This window comes from Megascapheus bottae, chromosome 21 (genome assembly GCF_031878675.1).
Source record: "Megascapheus bottae isolate mThoBot1 chromosome 21, mThoBot2.hap1, whole genome shotgun sequence".
Taxonomy (NCBI): domain Eukaryota; kingdom Metazoa; phylum Chordata; class Mammalia; order Rodentia; family Geomyidae; genus Megascapheus; species Megascapheus bottae.
The window spans coordinates 442,863-464,966 of NC_143529.1; the positions used below are offsets into that span (position 1 = coordinate 442,863).

Sequence of the window (22,104 nt, forward strand, 5' to 3'; positions counted from 1 at the left end):
CTCCAGTTAATCACCAGCCAGAAGCAGTGCTGTGGCTCAAAGGGGGTAGAGGCTAGCCTTGAGTGAAAAAGTTTACAGACAGGGCCCAAGCCTTGAGTTCAAGCCCCACTATCACTACCACCTCCATCAACACCACCACCAACAACAACAACAAAAACTGGTAGAAAAGGATGCCAAGGCCCCAAACATAAATATAAGCCTGAAGATATGTTGCATGGGAAGAAGGGGGCATCTGAATAATGCTAATAAAGGATAGTGCAGGCCATTGACAAAAAGTAAAATGCATGTGTGTGTGTGTGTGTGTGTGTGTGTGTGTATGTGTGTGGTTTCTTTTGTTTTAAAAAGTGTTTTTGATCACTAAAAGTTCATAGGCATTGAGATTGAGAGAGGTCTGGTTGACAGGGTACAGAAGAGGGTAACATTTTAAGTACTATTTCTTGGGTGCCTGAGCTTATGTAAACTCAGAAGCAAAATATATTTTGAAAAATAATGAATTAGGTTATAAATTTAAAATGGTATATGTTTGATTACTTTTGGGAAATGGAACAATTCAGGAACATTTCAAGCCTAAAAGAAGCTATATGAAAATGTGAAAATACAAATTTTTAGGTAAAAGAACAAAACAAGTTGTTTCATCCACAACAAGACCTGTTTTTCTTTAATGCAGAGATAATAAAATTAAGCTTTAAAAACTTTTGCAAATTAGGCTGAAGTAGCAAAAAAACATGGTCATAAATTTTTACCAAAACAAAATGGATAGAGAACTAAAATGTTCCTGGCACCCAGAAAGTTCTTTGTGCTACTATCCATGGTACTATGCCCAGACTACAAAGGTAACCCCTTGACACGTTCTTAACATTGCCTACATTAAACCTGACATTTGAGCCAGCAAATGAAAACAGGTGGTCCTGCGCTGCCACTACGAGTGCCTCAAACCACTGAGCGATGGGAACAATACCAATTTCTCATTCTGAACATGAGAATTACAAAACAACAGACCTCAATAAGGAAGTCTGACTGACTTACTAGACACACTCAGATCAAATGAGGTAATGCATGTTAAATCATTTAGAACACTGTTCAAAGTTCTGCCATCTCACAGGAGTAACTCCACAGTTTAAAGGTAGGTATGGTTTTCTGAGAAAACACGTAAAGGCACGTGTTTTCAAAAAAAAGTTCTGGTCAAATATCAAATTATCCAGCACTTCATTTTTCTAAGAAGAAAACTTATATCAATGCATTTCTCTTTTCCTAGGTTAATTTGAAAACTTTTCCAACCTTATGGTGGTGATAAATCATTAATCAGGCAAGCTGTTAGGGAGCCATTTACATGCAGCCTGCAATAAGACAAAATGTATCACCTATAGGCACTTTAGCAAGAAGTAACTACTGTATGCCTTATAAGAGGCTGCAATACTTCTAAGTAGCTGTGCTACAATAAATGTCTGCTTTGTTTGACTTTGGTGATATATTTATTATTGTAAATAATTTATATAACAACAGATGATCCCCATCATAGTGATTTAAAAATGAATCCAGTGTGAGTAGCTAGGAAAATGGATATGTACCAAAGCAGATGCTTTCTTAATATCTTTATACAAATAACCTAACCCCTCAATAACTGTTTGTCTTCCTCTCCCGACCCCCCAAGCAGGCTTGAACTCCTAGCCTGGGCACTGTTCCTGAGTTTTTTCAGCTAAAGTCTAGCACTCTACCACTTGAGCTACAGCTTTACTTCTAGCTTTTTGGGTGATTAATTGGAGGTAAGTCTCGCAGTTTTTCCTGCCCTGGCTGGCTTTGAATCTTAGCCTCTTGAGCTGATTATAGGCTTGAACTACTGTGTGGGACACTTCTTTTTCTTATGTTCTATATGATGGACTTTGTAACAGTAACCTCATAAATGTGCGGCTATTTGGGGATGTTTAGATGTGTGTAAAAGAATTACACATATTTGCACTTATTGACATATTAGCATATGTACACATTACTTCCAAAGAGAGAGGCAACAATGGAAATAGAAAGTAGGACATATATTTAGTACATAAATATATGTATATATGTATATATACACTCTAAACATACATTTTAAATATATATATTGAAGAAATGTTCTAAATGTATTCTAAATGTATAATCAAAACAATGTATTCTAAATATATGTAGCAGGTATACAAAAATTGTGAAGTTAGATTAGAAATAGAGGCAAAGAAGCAGAAACTTTGAAAAAAGAAGTATAAAAGTGTCAGAAGCAGAAAAGTACATTAAATTTGACTATAGTTTTTTCTATTTCCTGTATTACAGCTCTGAACTGCATTTCTCTAGCTTTGTTGATATTTCAACATTCTCATGGCTCCTCTCCCCTAATCTACCTTTTCCCTTATTTTTCTGAATTTTGTAGTTGGAGTGTAGATTTTCAGTCTGGTAACTGACCCTCATGTTTTGTAAAAATATTAATTTGTTTTAAAGTAACTAATCCCAAATTTCTGTCACTCTATTTTCCACAGAGTTTAAATAGATTCTTTGGGAAGCACTTTTAAGGCAATCTTGTAATGAGAATTTTAATTAGTCTTTATAAGTTATTCACAAATGTATTAATTTACATATCTTATCAAGATAATCTGTAAAAATTTTTTCTTCACCAGAGTCATAGAAATTATTCTCCCTTTTTTCTTGAACCCAGGATTGGATTCAGGGCCTTGTTCTTGCTACACAAGCATTCTATCACTTGAGCCTTGCCTCCAGGTCTAAAAAATTATTCTTGATCATGATTCTTTTTTGTTTATTTGCTTGTTTGCCAGTCCTGGGGCTTGAGCTCAGGGCTTAGGTATTGTCCTTGGGCTTTCTCAATGCTAGAGTCCTACCACTTAAGCCACAGCATCACTTTCAGCTTTTTCTGTGTATGTGGTATTGAGGAATTGAACCCAGGTCTTCATGCATGCTAGGCAAAAACTCTACCACTAGCCCATGCTCCCAGCCCTGGATCATGATTCTTTATCATAGGCTGCATCATAAATTCCCTACTAACAATTCTGATGATGGACTGGAGGTGTGACTTAAGTGATAAAATAGAGTAACAAGGAAGATGAGTGGGAGTGAGAGGCTCTGAATTCAAGCCCCCTCCACTGATACATTTTCTTTTACATCTTTGTATAATATAAAGTGGTGATGAGCTTATCAGAGAAATAAAAACCTTACAAATTCAGTAGCATTGCCAGGGTCCACTGGCTCATATCTGTAAGCCCAATTCCCAGGATGTGGAAATTAGGAGAAAGGAAGCTCAAGACTAGACTGGGAAAAAGTTGATGGAAGCCCTTTCCCCCCGTCACACCCAATACCTGGGTGGATGGACCATGTCTGTAATCCCAGCTATGATAAGAAACACAAATATGAAAAGCAAGGCCAATTCTTAACCAGGCAAAAAGCTATCTCCTATCTTGATAATAACCAGAGCAGAAATAGCTAGATGCATAATTCAAGATACAGAGCACTCACTAGCAAGTGCACAGGTTTGTGTTCAAACCCCCGTATGACCAAAAAGAAACAATTCATCAGAATTATCTAACTGGCAAAAGTACAATTATTTTGAATTTATACTTTAATGAAGAAATAGAAGTTTATTTTAATAACTGAGTAAATCTCCTACCTCTTATTGTCATCAGTTAAGCTAGTTAGATATTTCATTGCTTTGACAAGTGATAGAAGTAATTTAAGTGAAGAAAAGCTCACTGTCTCAGAAGCTCAGAGTAAGGTCAGCTGGACCACTGCTTTGTGCTCTAACAGAAGCAGTGCTCAAGAAGCAGAGAAGATTGCAGAATGAGGCCATGGACAAGCTATACCTTTTCAGGGCATGCCACCAGTGAGACACGTCTCTTAACTAAGCCTCATCTTTAATAGTTTCACCATTTTCCAGTAGTGGATTCAAATTTGAACCAATCAATGGATGAATGGATGCAGGTGTGGCTCTCATGTCCCCATCTCTGTACAGTGCTTGTATCAGAAATAAAGCCTTCCATACATAAGCTTTGTGAGGGACATTTCATATACAACCCTAATATTTTACTTCTGGGCTGGGGGTTTATGTGTATCTCATACTGGAAAAACTTACCCTGTCTCTAATAACCTCCATTAGGCTAAACAGATCTAGCATTTTTGAAAGTCCAAAGTTTCTTCTGAGACCTAAGGCAACCTCTGAGCTATGTGCCTGGGAAAAAATTTTTAAAGCCAGTTACCTAGTTCCCTCACAAAATGGCACAAACATTTCCATTCCAAGATGTAGGAGTAGGGGAACAGAAAGGAAGAATCAGACCATGGTAGGATCAAAACCCCTAGAGAGAAAACATCTAATCTGGAAGAGCCATGTCTGGCCTCCATAGCATGCTATGTTGATGTGCACTCCAGTGGGTTTGACCAACTCCATCCCATGGCTTTACCCATTGTAGCCCACATTGCCTCTCGGATTGGCTCTCTTCCCTGTCAAGAGCTGTTCTTGCCAGCTGTTCCTGACCACTCCAATATCCTGGGATCTACATCAAAGCTTAGTCTTCTTCACCTTCACAGTCTCCTGCCTTACCCTCTCAGTGACTGCCTAAAGGGGTCCTGATGGCTGACTTCCAGGCTTTCCTTTGAAATCCAGGAGGAAGCCTCCATGGCTCAGTTACTCCTGCATTCTAGATGCTCTTGCATATCTGCTTGGTCTCCTTGGAGCATAGCGGCAGAGTTCCTGAGTGTATGGCCAGTTGAACTTGGGCAAGCACTTTTGTAGTCAGTCCTCGGTGAGCAGAGTGCCACCTGAGCACCTTATTCTCAAGGGAAAGGTCTTCTAAATGTATCTCCACTTTGTCCCCCTTGAGCCTGCAATGTGTGGGCTCTAGCCAATTCCTGACATACCCTTTAGTTATCTTTCCTATGGTTCGGAGACACTATGTACTTATTTTTGTTTCAGTGTTTTAAAAATTGTCTTTACTTGTACAAAGGAATCTCCATTTAAAGCAGCTCATGAATACTATACATCTTGATCAGTGTTACCACTTTCAACGTTCTCACCCATCCCTCTCCTACCCATCTGCTCCCTCACTCTTCTTAATTTGGTAGGCTACCCATGGAATTCTTGGCTGCTTTCTCCCCCCCCTGCTTCTTTTCGTTTATCTATCCCATTCCCCTTGACCCCATCCCCTCTCACTTTAAGTACCCTCTTTGTTTTGTTTGAGCTTTGACTTTCTAAGGAATTACACTAGTTGAAGTTTTCCTTGAATGAACCACATTTCAGTTACTATATTTGTATACACTTGCATATCACCCAATGCATTCACTTACATTTGTACACTAAATCTGCCTTTCTGCATCTCAACAGTGCAAGCTGATCAAATCTCATTATCTGAGTGATCTGAATTAGGTATGGCAGGGGTGAGACCATCCTGGGTAAAAATTCTCTTTCTAGGTGGGCTTACAAAACTAAAGAAATATTATCAGCTCTCAACCCACATGCAGGCATTTTAGTTTGAAGAAGTGGAAAGCATGAGCAAGAAAAGAAGTCACTTGTCTCAGATAATTTCACAATCAAACAAGGCATTCAACATTTAGCTCTCAGGCATGTATAAGATTTTCTCTGATATACTGTATGTCTACCTCCTCTGTGGCCATAAAATATAGCTTGTGTGTTACTGAGTAGTATTACCAACATGTTGTAGCAAGTACTAACATTTTATAAATCTAGAATCAATCCTCCATTTTTTTTACTTTATCGTTCTTTTCAGATTAAACTGGCCATGTTTCTGATGCTATCAAATTAAGAAGTTTTAACTCCGATTTCCTTGATCAAGGTTCACACTGTCCTGAGCACCTTGCTTCCATCTCTCCTTGAAACTCCTTGTCTTTCCATCTCACTCTCCCTAGTGTTTCACAGGGCTTCCCATCCCCATTTCTTCCAATTCTGTGCACTCCTGAAGACTGTAATGCTTCTCTAGGGCCAATTACCTACAATAGAGGACACACTTATGAAAAATGTAATTAATGTTTTATGGAGAAGAAAGAAATTCCCCCTCGGGCGGGAAAGGAAAGTTTATTTGGCCTCCGGAGAACCAAAATTTATTTCTAGCTAAGCGATCATGGTGGGGTGAGCTGGGGGGTGGGGGGAATGGAGTTTGCAGTGTACCGGGCTGGGGGACCCAGAGCCTTTGGGTCGGTAGGAGCTTCCCCTAGTATTGGGAGGGAGGTTAATGGGGTCAGGCGGGAGGAATTTTATTCCACTTTCTGCAAATTTCCCCTCAGTCCTCCTGCGCTGGAGGGTCCGAGGGTCCACTCACCCTACCCCTGCGCCCCCACGAAGGCCCTCTTCTTCTTTGGAGACCGAGCCTAGAACCCTTGCCTCAGCATCCTGGCCCTGGCGCGTGGCTGAGGGGACCCCGCGCGCCCCTCGGGGAGGGTCTCGTGCACCGGGATGCACGCAAACTTGGGGCCGGTCCTCTTTCTCCACGCCTCCGCCCCTGCCTCCCGAGCCTCCCCCTCCTCCTCTCCAGCGCTCCTCCCCTCCCTCTCCCCCTCCCGCTTTCCCTCCTCCATCCAGCTCCCGCCGAGGGTGTGCGCGCCAGCAGTCGGCGCTGGGGGAGCCAGCGAGCGGGCGCGGCCGGGAGCTTGCAGCCCTGGCGCCCACCGCCGTCCGGAGCCCCGCAATATGCCGCCGCGGCCCTCTGGCTCTCGGCCATGGCGAGGCTCTGCCGGCGCGTTCCTTGCACCCTGCTCCTCGGCCTGGCGGCGGCCGTGCTCCTAAAGGCGCGGCTGGTCCCCGCGGCCGCCCGAGCCGAGCTCGGTCGCTCCGATCTCAGCCTCATCCAGCAGCAGCAGCAGCAGCAACAACAGCAGAGGCAGAGGGAGGAGGCTGAGGAGGAGAGGCCGGAGGGGCCGGTAGCATCCTCGACGGTGACCGTTCCAGGTAGGTCCCCGCGGCCTGGGGCTGCCTTTCCATCACCAGCAAGCTCTCTGGCCAGATCGCCTCTCAGTCCACCTTTATTCCTCCCTCCATCCTCCCTTCCTTCCCTTCCCTCCCTCCCTCCCTTCCTTCCCGATGCGCCCCCCCCCCCCAATTCTGCGGGGACACCACCGGCCGTCCCTGGTTTCCGGGGTGACGAAAACCCGCGCTGTCCGGAGGGGTCGGGGCCGGGGTCGGGGTTCGTGACTGCCTGCCTGTATTAATCCTGTTCTCCTCCCACCCCCTCTTCTTGCTGGATTTTCCTCTCCTGGGAATAGCTACACACACACACACACACACACACACACACACACACACACACACACACACACACACAGCCGCGAGCGCGCAGCTCTCAAATCCCCCTGGATACCCAGCAACCTCGCCATTGACACCCCCACACCCTTCCACCACATCTTTCTGCCTGCTGTATTTCAATTTAGACTTGGAGAAAGAAAGCTTGGTGTGTCGTATTATTTCTCTCTCCTTATTACAAACAAAAATACCCAACACAAGAAGATGAAAAGAGAACAAAATGCAAGTAGAGTTTGTAAATGATGCAAAGGAGGAGAAGAAACCGGGGAACAGGAGGGAGAGGCAGGAGGGAGATTGATACAGCAGTAAGCCGACCCCTAGAGAGGGTATCTCCTGGCTTGTTAGCAGAACTTCTCACATTCTGCGGGGATGAAGAAATATGGTGTTAGCAGTCCCCTAGTTCCTGCTCTACTCCTCCCCTAATTAAAGCTCCACTGGTAAGCTACGAGCTGGGTTATCCATCTAAATAGCCATGCCCAGCCCCCATCCCTGTTTCTTTCTGGGCCATTGAAGCTGTCTGCAAAACAAAACATCAGTGTTCTGAAATGTGGGCTTAGGTGTTAGAAAACAACAACAAAAAAATTGTTTTTTGGGGGGGAGTAAAAATAACATTTCTGTTTTAAAATATTGTCTAGCACTTTACACTGGTGCTGAAAATGGGGATGTGAAGTGGAGGGAACATATTATTCTGTATTGTTTGCTCATCCTCCAAGAGCAGGCATGCCAGCTGTAATTCAGTACACGGCCAGATGATTTAATTTATCTGAGTGCTTTGAGCTTGCAATGGAATCACCAAAGTGTGTGGGGGAAAGCATGTGTTTCCGACACCCTCTTAAACCGATTAATAGCAGTGAAGAATGCTGAAAAGTTCTGAAAGGCAGGCATTGTGTATAGGTTGCCCTACCTGGAAAAGATGACAACATGATGTGAGTGAGGTTGCTGGTAGAACCGGTAAACCTAAGGATCTTGGAGATAAGAGTGATTTTGTGTCTTCATTACAAGAGGGAGTTCATCAATTACCTAGGAAACAGGCTTCTGGGAGAGTGCTGACTGATTTTATGGTTTGAGATGTATTCCTTTTCAGTTTTAGGGGGATGGGTTTTGACTATAATGGCATGCCTATGTTTTGATGATGATGAAGAACTACAGTATAATGAGACCTTTGTATCCACAATTTGAATGAAAATATTTGCTTTCTGGTATCTGTAAGGCATATTTTTAAAAGGTGGCTGTCCAGCCAATTGGCAGTCTTTGTCTTATTACATTAACCTAGATGAAAGAACGACTCCAAATCCTGAAAAGTAACATGACTGTTGCTTCTTCAAAAACTTCATCAGGAGAGATAGAGGAGGAAGATGAAAAGAGTGATATTGCTCAAGATGCATTCTATTCATGAGTTGTTATGTTGTATGGAAACCCCATTTGGACAACTATTGAAAGATAATAATAAAAACATAATACTCTTAATCCCAAATCCAGTGCTTAAAACAACAGAATACTTCAGCTGACTACAATTTGACTTATTGGATTAACATGTCAAAGAATGAAACAAATGCCATGACAATATTCTTTTGAAACATTATGATCTGATCATATCCTGAAGTAGGTCTTGTTTGAAACTTTCTTCCCCAAACTGCCTGTCCTCCTTACACATCTTTTTTTTTTTTTGTCAATTGTGGGACCTGAACTCAGGGCCTGGACACTGTCCCTGAGCCCATTTATGTTCAAGGCTAGTGCCCTACCACTTGAGCCACAGTGCCACAACTGGTTTGTGAGTGTTAAACTGGAGAAAAGAGTCTCGAAGGAACTTTTCTACCTCTGGCTTCAAGTTGTGATCCTCAGACCTCAGCCTCTTGAGTAGCTAGGATTACAGGTGGTGCTTGGCTAGCTAGTAATCTTTTCAAAAATACCATGTAGGATCATTTCTGCTGATAGTCCTCCAGTGGCTTTCCCTTTGTCTCAGTAACTCCTCAGATCCTGAAAATGGCTGAGAGAGGTCACGGTCCTTGGTACTCTCTCTCTTCACTACCTCTTAACTCTACCCTCCCTCTCCTATAGCCACACCAGCTTCATATTTCTTTAATTTTGGAACAAATACACATGCCAGACCTATGTACTTGTAACTTTTTTCTGCCTGAAGTTGTGGAATGTTATTTTTATTGGGTTGCCACACTTGTGACATATTACATAGTTATCTGTACCAGTTCACCCCTTTTCCTGGCCTGACTGTCTGTGCCCCTCACTGTTCTCATCTTTTCATGGAGACCTGTCCCTTTGTGTTAGAAGATAAGCTCCACAAGAGCAGGGACACTGTGATGTTCAGTGAAGAACTTTAGCACTGACTTAGCTGTTAGTTGGATGAGCAAATGAATGAATGGATGGACAATATCAAGGAGTGCTTGATTTCTGCTTGTTTTTCTTTTCACCCAATATGAAATTCTTAACTTGAGGTCTATCAGAGGATGTATAAAAATATTATGTGAAAAGATTTTAAATATGCAGTAATTTTGGATCTTTAATTTTAGCTCATATCAATGTTTACCCTAAGCTGTCACTGGAAAACCAAATGGACGCTGATACTTGAATTGTTAGGTTCTGTGTAGAAGATGCTTTACATAAGCGATTTATAATACTCTTATGACCTAGGATATTCATGTATTAATACCGTTAAATAGCCATGCTTGAGCCTATGTATGATCTTTATTTCTCAGTCATTGTTCTTGTTCATTGGACATGGCAAGTGAAAACTGGAACTTTTTTCCAGCTCTTTCGGCAAATTTGAAGAAAATAAGATACACTCATTGATATGACTGGTATGTGACTGAGCTTGTGTGTCAGCAGTAGAGAAACATACCAACCAGCTTGATTAGTGCTCCCAGGATTTATTATTCTAAAAATTGAATTAAAAAATCTTGAATATGATATTAAAAAAACAAGATTGGAAAAACAGACCCATTAACAAAAACAGAATCTTCAGAGAAAAAAGGCTAAGTATGGGATCTGTCAATTTAGTTGTATTTTTACAGCATATGCAGCATCTCTGATTTCTCCATCTGTAGCAGTTTTGCTAGAAATAAATATCTGAGAGACTGGGGAAGAATTCATTTGGGGGCTGGTGGTAGTTGAGAATTATATTTGACAACTGTATCTTCTGCTCTCAAATTACCCACTAGATGGGAGGCATGCTGGAGTGAGGCTGGAGTTGGGGGAACTACAGAAAATAATGATCTGCATCTAAAATTCTCCATGTGAAGCATAGGCCCAGGGGATGCCTTTTGCATGCAGTTTTGAGAAGTATATATTTATGCCATAAACATTTTTGATTGTATATTTCAAATATATCTTATATATATATCCTTATTTTGTAATATCAATGAATAGAAAATAGAATACTATGACAATTTTGATCACCCAGCTTTTACAGTGATCTAGATTCTGCCAGTATTGTATCACCTACAACGCCGCCCCAACAGTTTCAGCCACATGACATTTCCTTTCTTTTTTGGGGGGAAGGGGGTAAAGCTACCTATATAGATCATGTATATATAATTTTGACATATAGATATACCCATGTAACCATCACTTCTATCAAGATATAAAGTATTTGCATACCCCTATCAAGCTCCTTCTTGTCTTCTTTCCAGGGAATACCTGCCTCTTGCCTAGTGCCATCCTCTCTTCTCATTGTTTTTGTTATAGATTTATTTCACATTTTCTAGAACTTGAAACAAATGAGATCATATATCATTTGCTTGTTCGTGTCCAGCTTCTTTAGCTTAGAATAATTTCCATTTATTTATTTATATTCTAGCACATTTGATAATTTACTGTATTTTTTACTCTTAAGTAACATTCCAAAGTAGCACTTAGCTGAGTATAGTTTCTTTTTCCTGTTATTGTAGCTGTTTTAGTTGTATTCAGTGAATGAGGCTGCTATGTGCTTATGCCTGTTTCTATATGGACTCTTGCATGCATGCCTATGATTGGAATTATTAAGCCAAATGGTTTGTTTTTGAAGTTAACCCCTTGTCCCACAGTTCTGTGTAACAGCGATTTACTATGTTAAATTAAAAATAATGAGAGTCCCCCCATTGTCCTCTTCCTCCTACTATTAATAATATTATTATTATTTTATATTCTATGCCTGTGGTACCAAGGAATCAAACCCAGGTCTTTGTACATGCTAGGCAAGCACTCTACCACTAGGCCAAACTCCTGGCCCCCACTTCTTGCTTTTTTTTATTGGAGACAAGAGTCTCTCAGATTTCCTTCCCATTCTGGCTTTGAACCTCAATCTTCAAATCTCAGCTTCGCTAATAGTTGGGATTACAGGCATTACTCTTTTTCTTAGTCAATTTAAAATTATTTTTGTAAAACTACTATACTATATTTAAGATATATAGCATGATATTTTGATATATATAAAAAAGTAGCTACCATAGCTAGTGTCCTTCCCTCTTTACTCCTCCTTTGCTTTCTCTCCCTTTCTCCTTATCTCCCATCTAATACCCTCTTTCATCCTCCCCTTCCTTCTTCTTCTCACCCCTCTTCACTTTCTTTCCCTACCCTTTTCTCTCTTCCCCTCCTATCCTTTCCTTTTCCCATTTATTCTCTTCACTCTTCTTCCTCCTTTTCTCTTTATTTCTATTAAGAACTTAAACTCAAGTCATATCAAATTTTGACTGTCTAATATGTTGTTATAACTTTAGCTTAGTCCCTATTTAAATCTTACAGCCACAAAAGCCTATGTTATTTTTGTGTTTAAGGAATTTAAAAATCAATAGGGAAAGAAGGATTAGAAGGACTGTTCTATTTCCATTTACTCATGCTTTAAAGGACATAATCCCAGATGGGTAATTATAATTTCTTTCCAGGATTTTAATAACCAAAGGGGGATATTTCTTGGTGTTGATTGCAGGCTGAAAAACACATGCCATTGTGTTGAATTTGAGTCAGTTTGTTTTAGTGGTGGTTTTACAGTGTTCTCAATTTGACTGAATGGAGATTTCATTAAATATTTTTCTGAAGTCAAACTCTTTCTCCCACCCACCAAATATAAATATTGAACTTGATTCCTTTTCAAAGTTCTGTCTGACTAGGTTAGCTTCAGTGTAGTCATTTAATTAATTGTCTTAATGTAATGTTTCTTAATTTTCATTTGTCTGATATTTTCAGTACCTTTATAATAAAAAATAAAAACAAATACCAAATGTGGCACCATTGTTCATGTTTGTGATCCTAGTTACTCAGGAGACTGAGATTTGAGGACCAAGGTTCAAAGTTAGCCTGGGCAGGAAAGTCTGTGAGAGTCTCTAGTTATACACACACACATACACACACACACACACACACACACACACACACACACACAGCCAGAAGTGAAGCCATAGGTCAAGATGTAGAGGGCTAGCCTTGAGCAAATAAGCTCAGGGACAGTGCCCAGGCCCTGAATTCAAAACACTAGGACTTACCCCCCAACACACCCACACATAAAAGAAACTTTCTTTTTCCTAAAGTAAATACTTCCTTCTTCCCTTCCTGCCTCCCTCCTCTCTCTCCTTCCCTCTTTCTCTCTCTTCCTACTTCTTTCTTTCTTTCTTTCTTTCTTTCTTTCTTTCTTTCTTTCTTTCTTTCTCTCCCTCCCTTCCACCCTCCCTCCTTCCCTCTCTCCCTCTCTTAACCCATTTCTTCCTTCCTTCCTTCCTTCCTTCCTTCCTTCTTTCCTTCCTTCCTCTTTCTTTCTTTCTTCCTCCCTCCCTCCCTCCCTTCTTCCTTCCAGTGTTTATTTATATCGACCAAGATGTAACTCTCATTGTAATTATATGTGAGAAAATATTTTTGTAGCAATGTTTATATTTACGCTCTAATGGTTAAGATAAAGCAATGTCTAAATTATGAAATACAGAATAATGTTGGAAAATGTTCAGATTAAAGTAAATTCTATGCTTTCTAATAACCCTTGTCAGAATTACCATCTCTTGGAACTAGAATGAGGTAGCAATAATCTACCATTAAGTGCTTTGCTTTGGTGGCATTTGAAAATTACATGATGTAGGATGCAGCATGTCCATTAAAGAAATTGTGGTATCACCGGGTAGTTAGGAAGTCTGAGAACTATTATGGCTATTTTGATAATTTTTTTCTTAGCCGGTATTACAGAGTAAACATTTTCATAATCTGTAATGTTAATTATTATGTTTGATAAGCTTTGGAAAGAATCAAGAGTGTATATTTTATCATTGTTTCTATAGGGTAATATAGTGCTGTGACTCAATAAAGCATAGGAAGTAAAGATGTAGGAGAGACGCTGTTGAAGGCTCTAGAGAAGGGAGAGGTAGCAAAGCATGTTGTGACTTGTATGAAAGGCATGGGGTAAGTCAACAGAGCTTGCAAAAAGGAAGTACTCACAAGCAGTAAATCTTTTTCTCTCCTGATGTATAAGATATTCACTGTCCCATGTGACTTATAAGGTATAAGTACTAGCAAACCAATGAAAGCGTGTTGGGGGTTGTGGAGTGATTAGGGGAGCTCTGACCTCGATGGAATCTGCTCCTATCTAGTGTTCAGTGTCTATGAAGTTTTCCAAAGGACTCTCAAATTTCTAAATGTCAAGAAAACATGATATGGTTAAGCAAACCTTTCTAAGAAGACCCAATAAGAAGAGAACACACTCAAATGACATTTAAGATGCAATACTTTTGTGTTTCCTTAAACCATGTGATTTCGTGTGGAGGTACAGAGGTGATAGGTAAAAATCAGTAAATGTGCTAGCATATCACCAGCCTGAAGCTGAGATACTGTGATTGATTAGGATGTGGGGCCCTGTTAATTTCTTTCAGGTTTTAGATTTTCCATTCTGTTTGTACAGTGATTTATACTCTCTAATATCTTTTGATAAATCACATGAGTGAATCATTTCCTATCCATGTTTCATCATATAATAAATTGGTCCCTTTGACAGCCTAGAATCTCTCCATTTTGACTTTGATATTTGACAATTCCACTGATGGGCAGGGTCACTGAGATTCAGCTAATAATTTTAGTATAGACTCAGATGACTTTGCCAGTCATCTTATTCTGTGACAGCTGATTACAAACCTTAGGGAGTTTTAGCAGGTGAGGCTTAATCTGGTCATTAGTAGTTCCCAAAGATGGCATTCAGAAAATCCAGGCGTTTTACCACTCACTAAAATGACTATTAAACTTTGGCTTTTTAACAACTTATGAGTCAAAAATAGTAATTTTACCTTACAGTGATTTAAGTCTGTAATTTAACTTGTTATTTTCATCACCAACACTGTTCCTGGCTTTGGGATTAATGTTATCATTAAATTATGCAAAGCCCATAGTTCTCTTGCTTTTTCAATTCACACCCCTTCTGGTTTCAGTAATAACTGGGTATGTTGGAGGAGTTAGGTGCTATGAAGAATGAAGAACAGAAGGGAGGACTTCTTTGTTTTGAGTATTGTGTCTATCTTGCAGAAATTTCTTTCCATTTGAAAATTCAAATGGGGAAATTTGTATTTCAGTGCTTTGCAAGATTTCAAAGAGAAATGTGCTAAGAGTAAGACAGCAATACTATTGGGGAACAGAATATGTCACAGAGATGAAGGTAAAAATGATATAGGTGCTCATGACAAATCCAAAGCCTAATGTGGCCTTTGTATTCCCTTTGTGTTAAGACTTGTTTAAAGATTAATAGGTAGATATATTCATCAAACTAGATATATATATAATATTATATACTGTACTCTGTATAGTATGTATATATAGCATTATATTGTATATATAGTAAATGTAGTTTGTATATATTATATAGCATATATAGTACCTACATAGCATATAGTATGCAGACTATATAGTATATATACAATTTAGTATATATAGTATTATAATGTACTATATAGTTCATATAATATAATTCTGTAATTAGGTGCATTCCATAATCTAAATATAGGTTCAACAAAGGCAGATGAAAATATGTTGACTTAATTACTCCCATTCCTTCCCTATCAGTATTCCCTCATCAGTAGCACAGTACACTGTTCAATCTCTTGAAAAATTTATTAATATCTATACTAAATTGAAAATTAGTATTATGAACATAGATGTTTGTCATTATAATGTAGGTGGGGTCATTAAAATGCCTTTATATTTTAAAACATAAAAGAAGGAATTTTTTCAATTTTATTGAACATCCTCTGACTTTCTTCTCAGTTTTCCTCTCATGAAGTGACCTCATCTATTCCAATTGCTTTAAATACCTTCTACATGTCAGATTCCCTAGACATCTCCATTTGACCATTTCTACAACTGGACCCTTGACTTCACACCACATAGAATAAGTGTTTTCTTCCTGTAGGGTACTGAAATCCAGTAAAGTGCTTCATTGAGCAGTGAAGGAAGTTGTGGGTTGTGTTCTTTGCCACCTGCTCTACCTCCCTCCAATACTCTAATCAACCTAGGAGTCTTCCTCCTATGTAGTGCTCATGAGGGACTTGGTACCTGTCTCCTTGCCTCTGTTCCAGCTCAGGTGAGTCTTTCACTGTAGTTGGAGTTGGCACATTGCCTGGGCTCTTTCTGCCAATTTTCAATGATTTAACCTGCATCCTTCTCACAGGAGCCATGGGAATTGCCCCTCCATACTCATCCCTTCTTACAGTCATTATTTTAAAATGTGAATCGATTCAGGCTTCCCATTAATGGAAACTAAGCCAAAAGCCTTGACATGAGCTTTGCAAATTTTCTACTACAGATGAAGCCCCAGCTTCTTACTTCACCATGATAGATGCCCTCTGACAAGTTTTGTACAAATGGGGCCTTTTCTACTGGTTGTTTCGCTGCTTGTAACTCTTCTCAAATCCATCCTTCCTGGGATGTATATTCCCCAATTATCTCAATAATTGCATTCAAATTTCAGATACAAGTTTAAATGCCATTTCTTTCATTTTTGCTTCTTTGCATTCCAATCTGAGCTAGATTCCTTTGTCATAGCACCTTCTATTTGCCTGAGATCTGTAATCTGTGGCTAGATGCTTTTCCATATCAATATCTTTGCATTTTTCTCTATACTGGAAGCCAGGTTAGGCCAGGTACAATAATACTTTGTTGGGGATATATCCATATATGCATATATTTATTTCAAGGAGAAATAAATGCCTGTTCTAGATACACAATTACCAGATATCTTCTCCAACATTTAATTGGATTCTCACAAAAGTGTATGCATGAAAATTTTATAGGAAAACTGTAACCTACAGGTTTTAGATAAAGAGGGACACCTTTACAGGAAGAGAAGCTGGTATTTAGTCAAGTTTTTTTTTATATCATGTGCTGCTTCACACACAGAGTAATTTAAAACACACAAGATTTTTATGGTGAACAACTTTACTCAGTTACTTTAAATTTTTTAAAGTAAATTTATTTTTGTATACAAATACCACAACTTGTTGATCCACTCATCAACTGAGGGACATCTAGGTTGGTTCCATATCTTTGCTATGGTGAATAGTGCTGCTGCTGTCAGAAAGAATGACATCGCCCCATTTGTTAGGAAATGGAAAGACTTAGAAAAAATCATATTAAGTGAAGTAAGCCAGACTCAAAGAAACTTAGGCTCAATGGTTTCCCTCATTCGTCATAATCAGTAGAAACCTTGGGCTCTACTAGCAGAGATTTGCAATAGAGCAAAATCTTGATACATAAGGACATATAATGTGAAGCTAATTGAAAGGACCTCCAGGATAGTGAAACAAAAGCCATATAATGAATGATTGTTGTCCTTAATGTACTATGTTGTCTCTCATCTCCTTTGCTGTCCTTTGGTTATCTCATATTGGTATAGTATCTCACTTTGTTATCTGATATATTGAATTTATTTGTATTTGGATATTTGAAATTTGATAGGGAATGGGGGAAAACCAAGATGGGTAGGGGGTGTGGGGGGGGGAGGGATACGGGTACCAAGACATGTGAAAGGGTATCAATGTATGTGAATTAATGCACCTTCTATCTGGCAAATATCATGTAACCCTTTTACTAATTACAATAATAAATAAATAAATAAATAAAAAAAGAGTTAAAAAAAAAAAGAAAACTCAATACCAAAAAAAAAAAATTATTTTTGTAATGCCGGGGTTAAGCCCAAAGCCTTACTCATGGCAGAAAAGCATTCTTCCTCTGAGCTACATCCCCAGCCTTAAGTTGTTTTCTTTTTAAACTAAATTCAAAAACATTCTGTCTAATGTACTGTATAGTTGGTAGGATACTGAACATATGTACATTGTCACTAATTGCACAGAGTATTCAGTAAGAATGTTAGTAAAGTGACAAAGAGGATGTAATGGCATACAGTGGAAATATAAATTGGGAGAATAATAATTAACCTCAGTTTCCTGGGAAAAATAACATTTAAAATGAGTTTCAAAACTGTGTAGAGACTAGATACATAGCTCAGTGAGAGAGCATTTGGTAACATGAATGAGCCCTTGAATTCAATCCTCAATATTGCAAGAAAAAAAGCCATACAGAACAACTCACCAACATTCTATGAGAAGGAAGAATAAGTAATTTCTTTTCTTTCGTTCTTTTTTCTTTTTGGCAACACTAAGAATAAAAGGGGTTCTACACACAGTAGGCAATCACTGCACTAATAAGCTCCGTCCTCAGTGCAAGATTGCAATAAAAATCTGTCATCTATATTATCTATCATTTATCAATCTAGTGTCCATCTACCTTACATTCTGATTTAGAACTATTTTTTTTCTGGTGTAAGTATAATCCCATTCGCTTTCATCTTTCTTTAACATCCATAACAAGTTTCATTCTTTCCTTTTACGACATTATTTTATTTATTATTTTCTTATCTTTTATAAGGGGTTGAATTCAGAAACCAATCATAATTCTCATTTTTAGAAGTGGCTTCATGTCTGTTGTGAGCCAGCAGTTGCAACTTGTTGCCTTTACGATAACGTACAGTCAGAAGCTTTGGCTTAAAGCAACAAATTCTACTGTTTGTTTAATGTGTCAGACCATCTTTTATACAGAGCACAGATTCTGTGTGTTAGTGTCTCCTGAAACTTCCCTCACTTTCCTTTCTGTGCTGCCTGTGACCACGCCCTGCTCATTCCCAAGGAACACAATTTGGTGTGTGCTTTCCCCTTCATTAAACTTACCTGGGTTTTTGTTAACTGATAAAGTTCATAAGAAGAAATAAATGTCTGAAATTTCATGTATTCATGGTTTCTCTTTTTTTTTCACATTATTCTAGAGATTTACTTAACTGGAAATTTCCAGTGACATGGCAAGTGTTATCATGTTTACTTTAAGCTGTTTATATGGATGGATACAATCAGAGTTTGCTTTTTAACCACTTAAAGTACCATCAATATACAGAGTTTCTATATTTAAATATCTCTGTGTGCGTGCGTGCGTGCATGCGTGCGTGTGTGTGTGTGTGTGTGTGTGTGTGTGTGTGTGTGTGTGTTTCTTTTTCAAAGCTCCCAGACTGGGGGAACCTGAGACATGAAACAGTTGGCTTAACATGGAAACATCTGGGTGGATTGTGGGTGTTTTCCCTCAGGCTCCAGTCCAGTTTTCCCAGGGAACATGTGTATTTGTCTTTTTAGGCAAGACTAAGGGGGAGATTATACATATAATCACTGAGAAAGAAAACTATATGGATGAAATACTTTATGTATCTATTTTGTGATACAGTGTCTTTTTTTATTCGTTAACTTATATATTTTTCACCAGTCCTGGGGCTTGAACTCCGAGCATAGACTGTCCCTGAGCTTCATTGTCCAAAGCTGGTGCTGTACCAATTGAACCACTGGTCCACTTCTGAGAGTTTTGGGTAGTTAACCAGAGATAAGAGTCTCTTGGATTTTTTTCTGCCTGGGTTGGTTTCTAATGACCATCCTCCAATCTCAGCCTGCAGAGTAGCAAGGATTCATAGCTGTGAGCCACTGGCATCTGGCAGGACTGTCTTATTCTTAACTTCGGTTTCTACTCTTTCTATCTATCCACTTCCACTCTTGTAAGCATCCAGTCAGTGCTTTTTGTTTCTGTTCCTGCTAGTTTAACAGTCACTTTCCTATGTTTCATGCAGTCTGTTTGGAGGACTACACATCTTTTAGAGCTCTCCATATTTTCTTCCCTCTAATTCCAGTCATCATTAGATTGTATGCAGTTGCCAGGAACATGACTTTCTTTTCCATAAAATATAATTTCTTCTCCTTTTCATTTTTGGTGGTGTTAGGGTTTTTGAATTCCATACCTTGTGCTTGCTAGGCAAGAATATTATTGCTGAGCCAAACCTCCAGAGCCATTTCTTACTGGTTATTTTTGAGATAGGTCTTGCTTCTTTCCTTGACCCTCAGTCTGTCTACTTTAGGCTTCCTAGTTTCTTCCACTGAGATAGAGTCTCATGGACTTTTCTTCCCCTAGCTGGCTGGGAAATGATGTATTTTCGTTTTCTCTTACATCTTCATGTATCTCATAGTACTAGAAGCACAATATGGACTATAAATTTTATTTTATATTAATAGATTTTTGTCTCATAATGATGGTGTTATAATGAATCAAAAGAGGTCAAACTGAATCATCCTGAAAGATACTTTGAGAATGAACACTGTTAATCCATCATAATATAAATGTACCCAAGTCTACTTCTTCTACTTAGAGTTCTGGACTTTGGGTGATTTTCCCTTTCTGCTCTATATTTTTGTTTCTTCCCATTTATATCTGTGTTTGTTGTTGCTTATTAGCACTTTGTTACTTTTGGTCCGTGATGACAACCCCATACTTTCTCATTCCTGTCTCCTTCTCACCTTTCACTTTCTCTGACTTCACAGTCTCATTTAGATGGCCTTAGGATTCTGTCTGCCAAACAGGAATTTTATTTTTTAATTTCTCCTCTAAGTACTGCCCAAAGACCTGTGAATTCTAAAAACACATTTTGAAATCTACATTGCAAATGCGTACATTTAACTAATTAGTTCTTTTTGCCTTAAAATGTGTGAACAAATGAGAAAAGCTATCAAAATATTTTTTGGCAAGTTTATAACTCTAGATGGCCAGCTAAATAGGTTGTAAGGTTGGGCAGGAAGGTGAACTTGAGTCTTTAAAGGGCAGCAAGCCTGCCCTGGAAAGAGGCCCTGGACTGAACTTCTGAAGGGAGGCAGGGGGTTTGAAACAAAACCCTAGGCAGAGTCAGATCTTGTGTTCCTCTGGGCTTCTGTGGCTCATGAAACTAGCAGAGGGCTTGAGCTAGGGTCATGTTGTTTGATTGCCAGAACATGCATGTCCCCCTGTTAAGACATCCAGAGTTAAGTCTGTTCTGACCCTTTGTAGGTATACTCTTGAACAAATGCTGTCAACTCTATTGAGTTGGAGATAATGCATACTTCACAGAATTGTTGCACTAGAGACAATGAACCTAGACCTCAGGAGATACTTATTAAAATATTACTACTTCCATGAAGGATGGTTTTCCATAATATAAAGTATTTCAGAAGTATGCTTTTTTGACTTTTTAAATATATATATATATATTGTAATGTATAGAGGGATCACAGTTACATTTACCAGACAAAGGGTACTTCACTTCTCACACACTGACACCCCCTGTCATGTTTTTTCATATATTTTTATTGTAATTAATAGAAGGGTTACATTATATTTATCAGATAGAAGTACATTACCTCACATACATTGATAGCTTTTCTCATGTCTTGGTCCCCATTTCCCTCCACTCACCCCTGCCCCTCATCTTGTTTACCTCCCTTCCCTTTCTGACTTCAAATCATTGCTTTATTGACTTTTATTCAGTGATATCATATTAGAGAGTAAGGGTAGAATAAGTAGAGTGAAAAGGAAACATACTTGATCTAGAACTGATTCACAAATGAGAATGATTTGGTTTTACAATGTTATTGTGCTTCCTGAAAATTGATTCTAGAAATACATGCATGTTTCTGTAATAAGAAGTATTATAGCATTGTAGAGCAAAATTTCTGTTATTCTTTCAAAACAACCTAGAGTATTGTCTTGGAAACATAACCTAATATAAGCTAACAAAGAAAATATACTGGGAAGCCAAAAATTGGTAAGGCATTCATTTGTGAGCTTCAGGGTTTTCTCCCCATTATTACTTATGTGGATTCCTTTTGTTTCACTGAAAAGATAAATTGGCTCTGGAAAGGCAGAATCCAAGTATAGTTTTATTACTTTTTTTTTTTTGCCAGTCCTGGGCTGGAGCTCAGGGCCTGAGCACTGTCCTTGGACTTTCTCAAGGCTAGAGCTCTACCACTTGAGCCTCAGCACCACTTCCGGCTTTTTTTCTATGTATGTGGTACCAAGGAATCGAACCCGGGTCTTCATGCATGCTAGGCAAGCACTTTAACCACTAGGCCAAACTCCCGGCCCCATTATTACTTTTTTTTTCTGTGCAGAAAGCTTTAACTTGAACTGGAATGTTCATAGCATACAAATAAACCAATACTTGTTGGCTCTGGCCTTCTGGAAAGCTTTTTATTGAAAAGGTAATGAATTTCTTTCTGAAAAAAAGAGAAATGTTTGACCAATCTCCCTTCTGTTTGCTAGTCTTGGCCTTGTTTTGGGCAGTGTCATGTATCTACTAAGAAGCTGTGGCCTGGAACATTCTGTTGAAAGAGGAATTCTGGGTCTGGTAAGTGGCTTAGTGGAGAGTGCTTGCTTAGCATGCATGAAACCCTGGGTTTGATTTCTCGGTACCACATACACAGAAAAAAGCTGGAAGTGGCACTGTGGCTCAAGTTGTAGAGTGCTGGCCTTCAGCAAAGAGA

At 39.1% G+C, this 22,104-nt stretch overlaps 1 protein-coding gene across 1 annotated transcript in view; it reads left to right on the plus strand.

Annotated features, from left to right (window-relative positions):
- The first annotated feature begins 6,632 nt into the window (after window positions 1-6,632).
- Fam171b (family with sequence similarity 171 member B) overlaps window positions 6,633-22,104 on the plus strand; it is a 57,128-nt gene continuing 41,656 nt past the window's right edge. Inside the window, exon 1 of the mRNA XM_090354449.1 lies at window positions 6,633-6,928. Within this exon, the coding sequence (XP_090210575.1) occupies window positions 6,700-6,928 (229 nt within the window). The 5' untranslated portion in view covers window positions 6,633-6,699. The remainder of the gene's footprint in view (window positions 6,929-22,104) is intronic.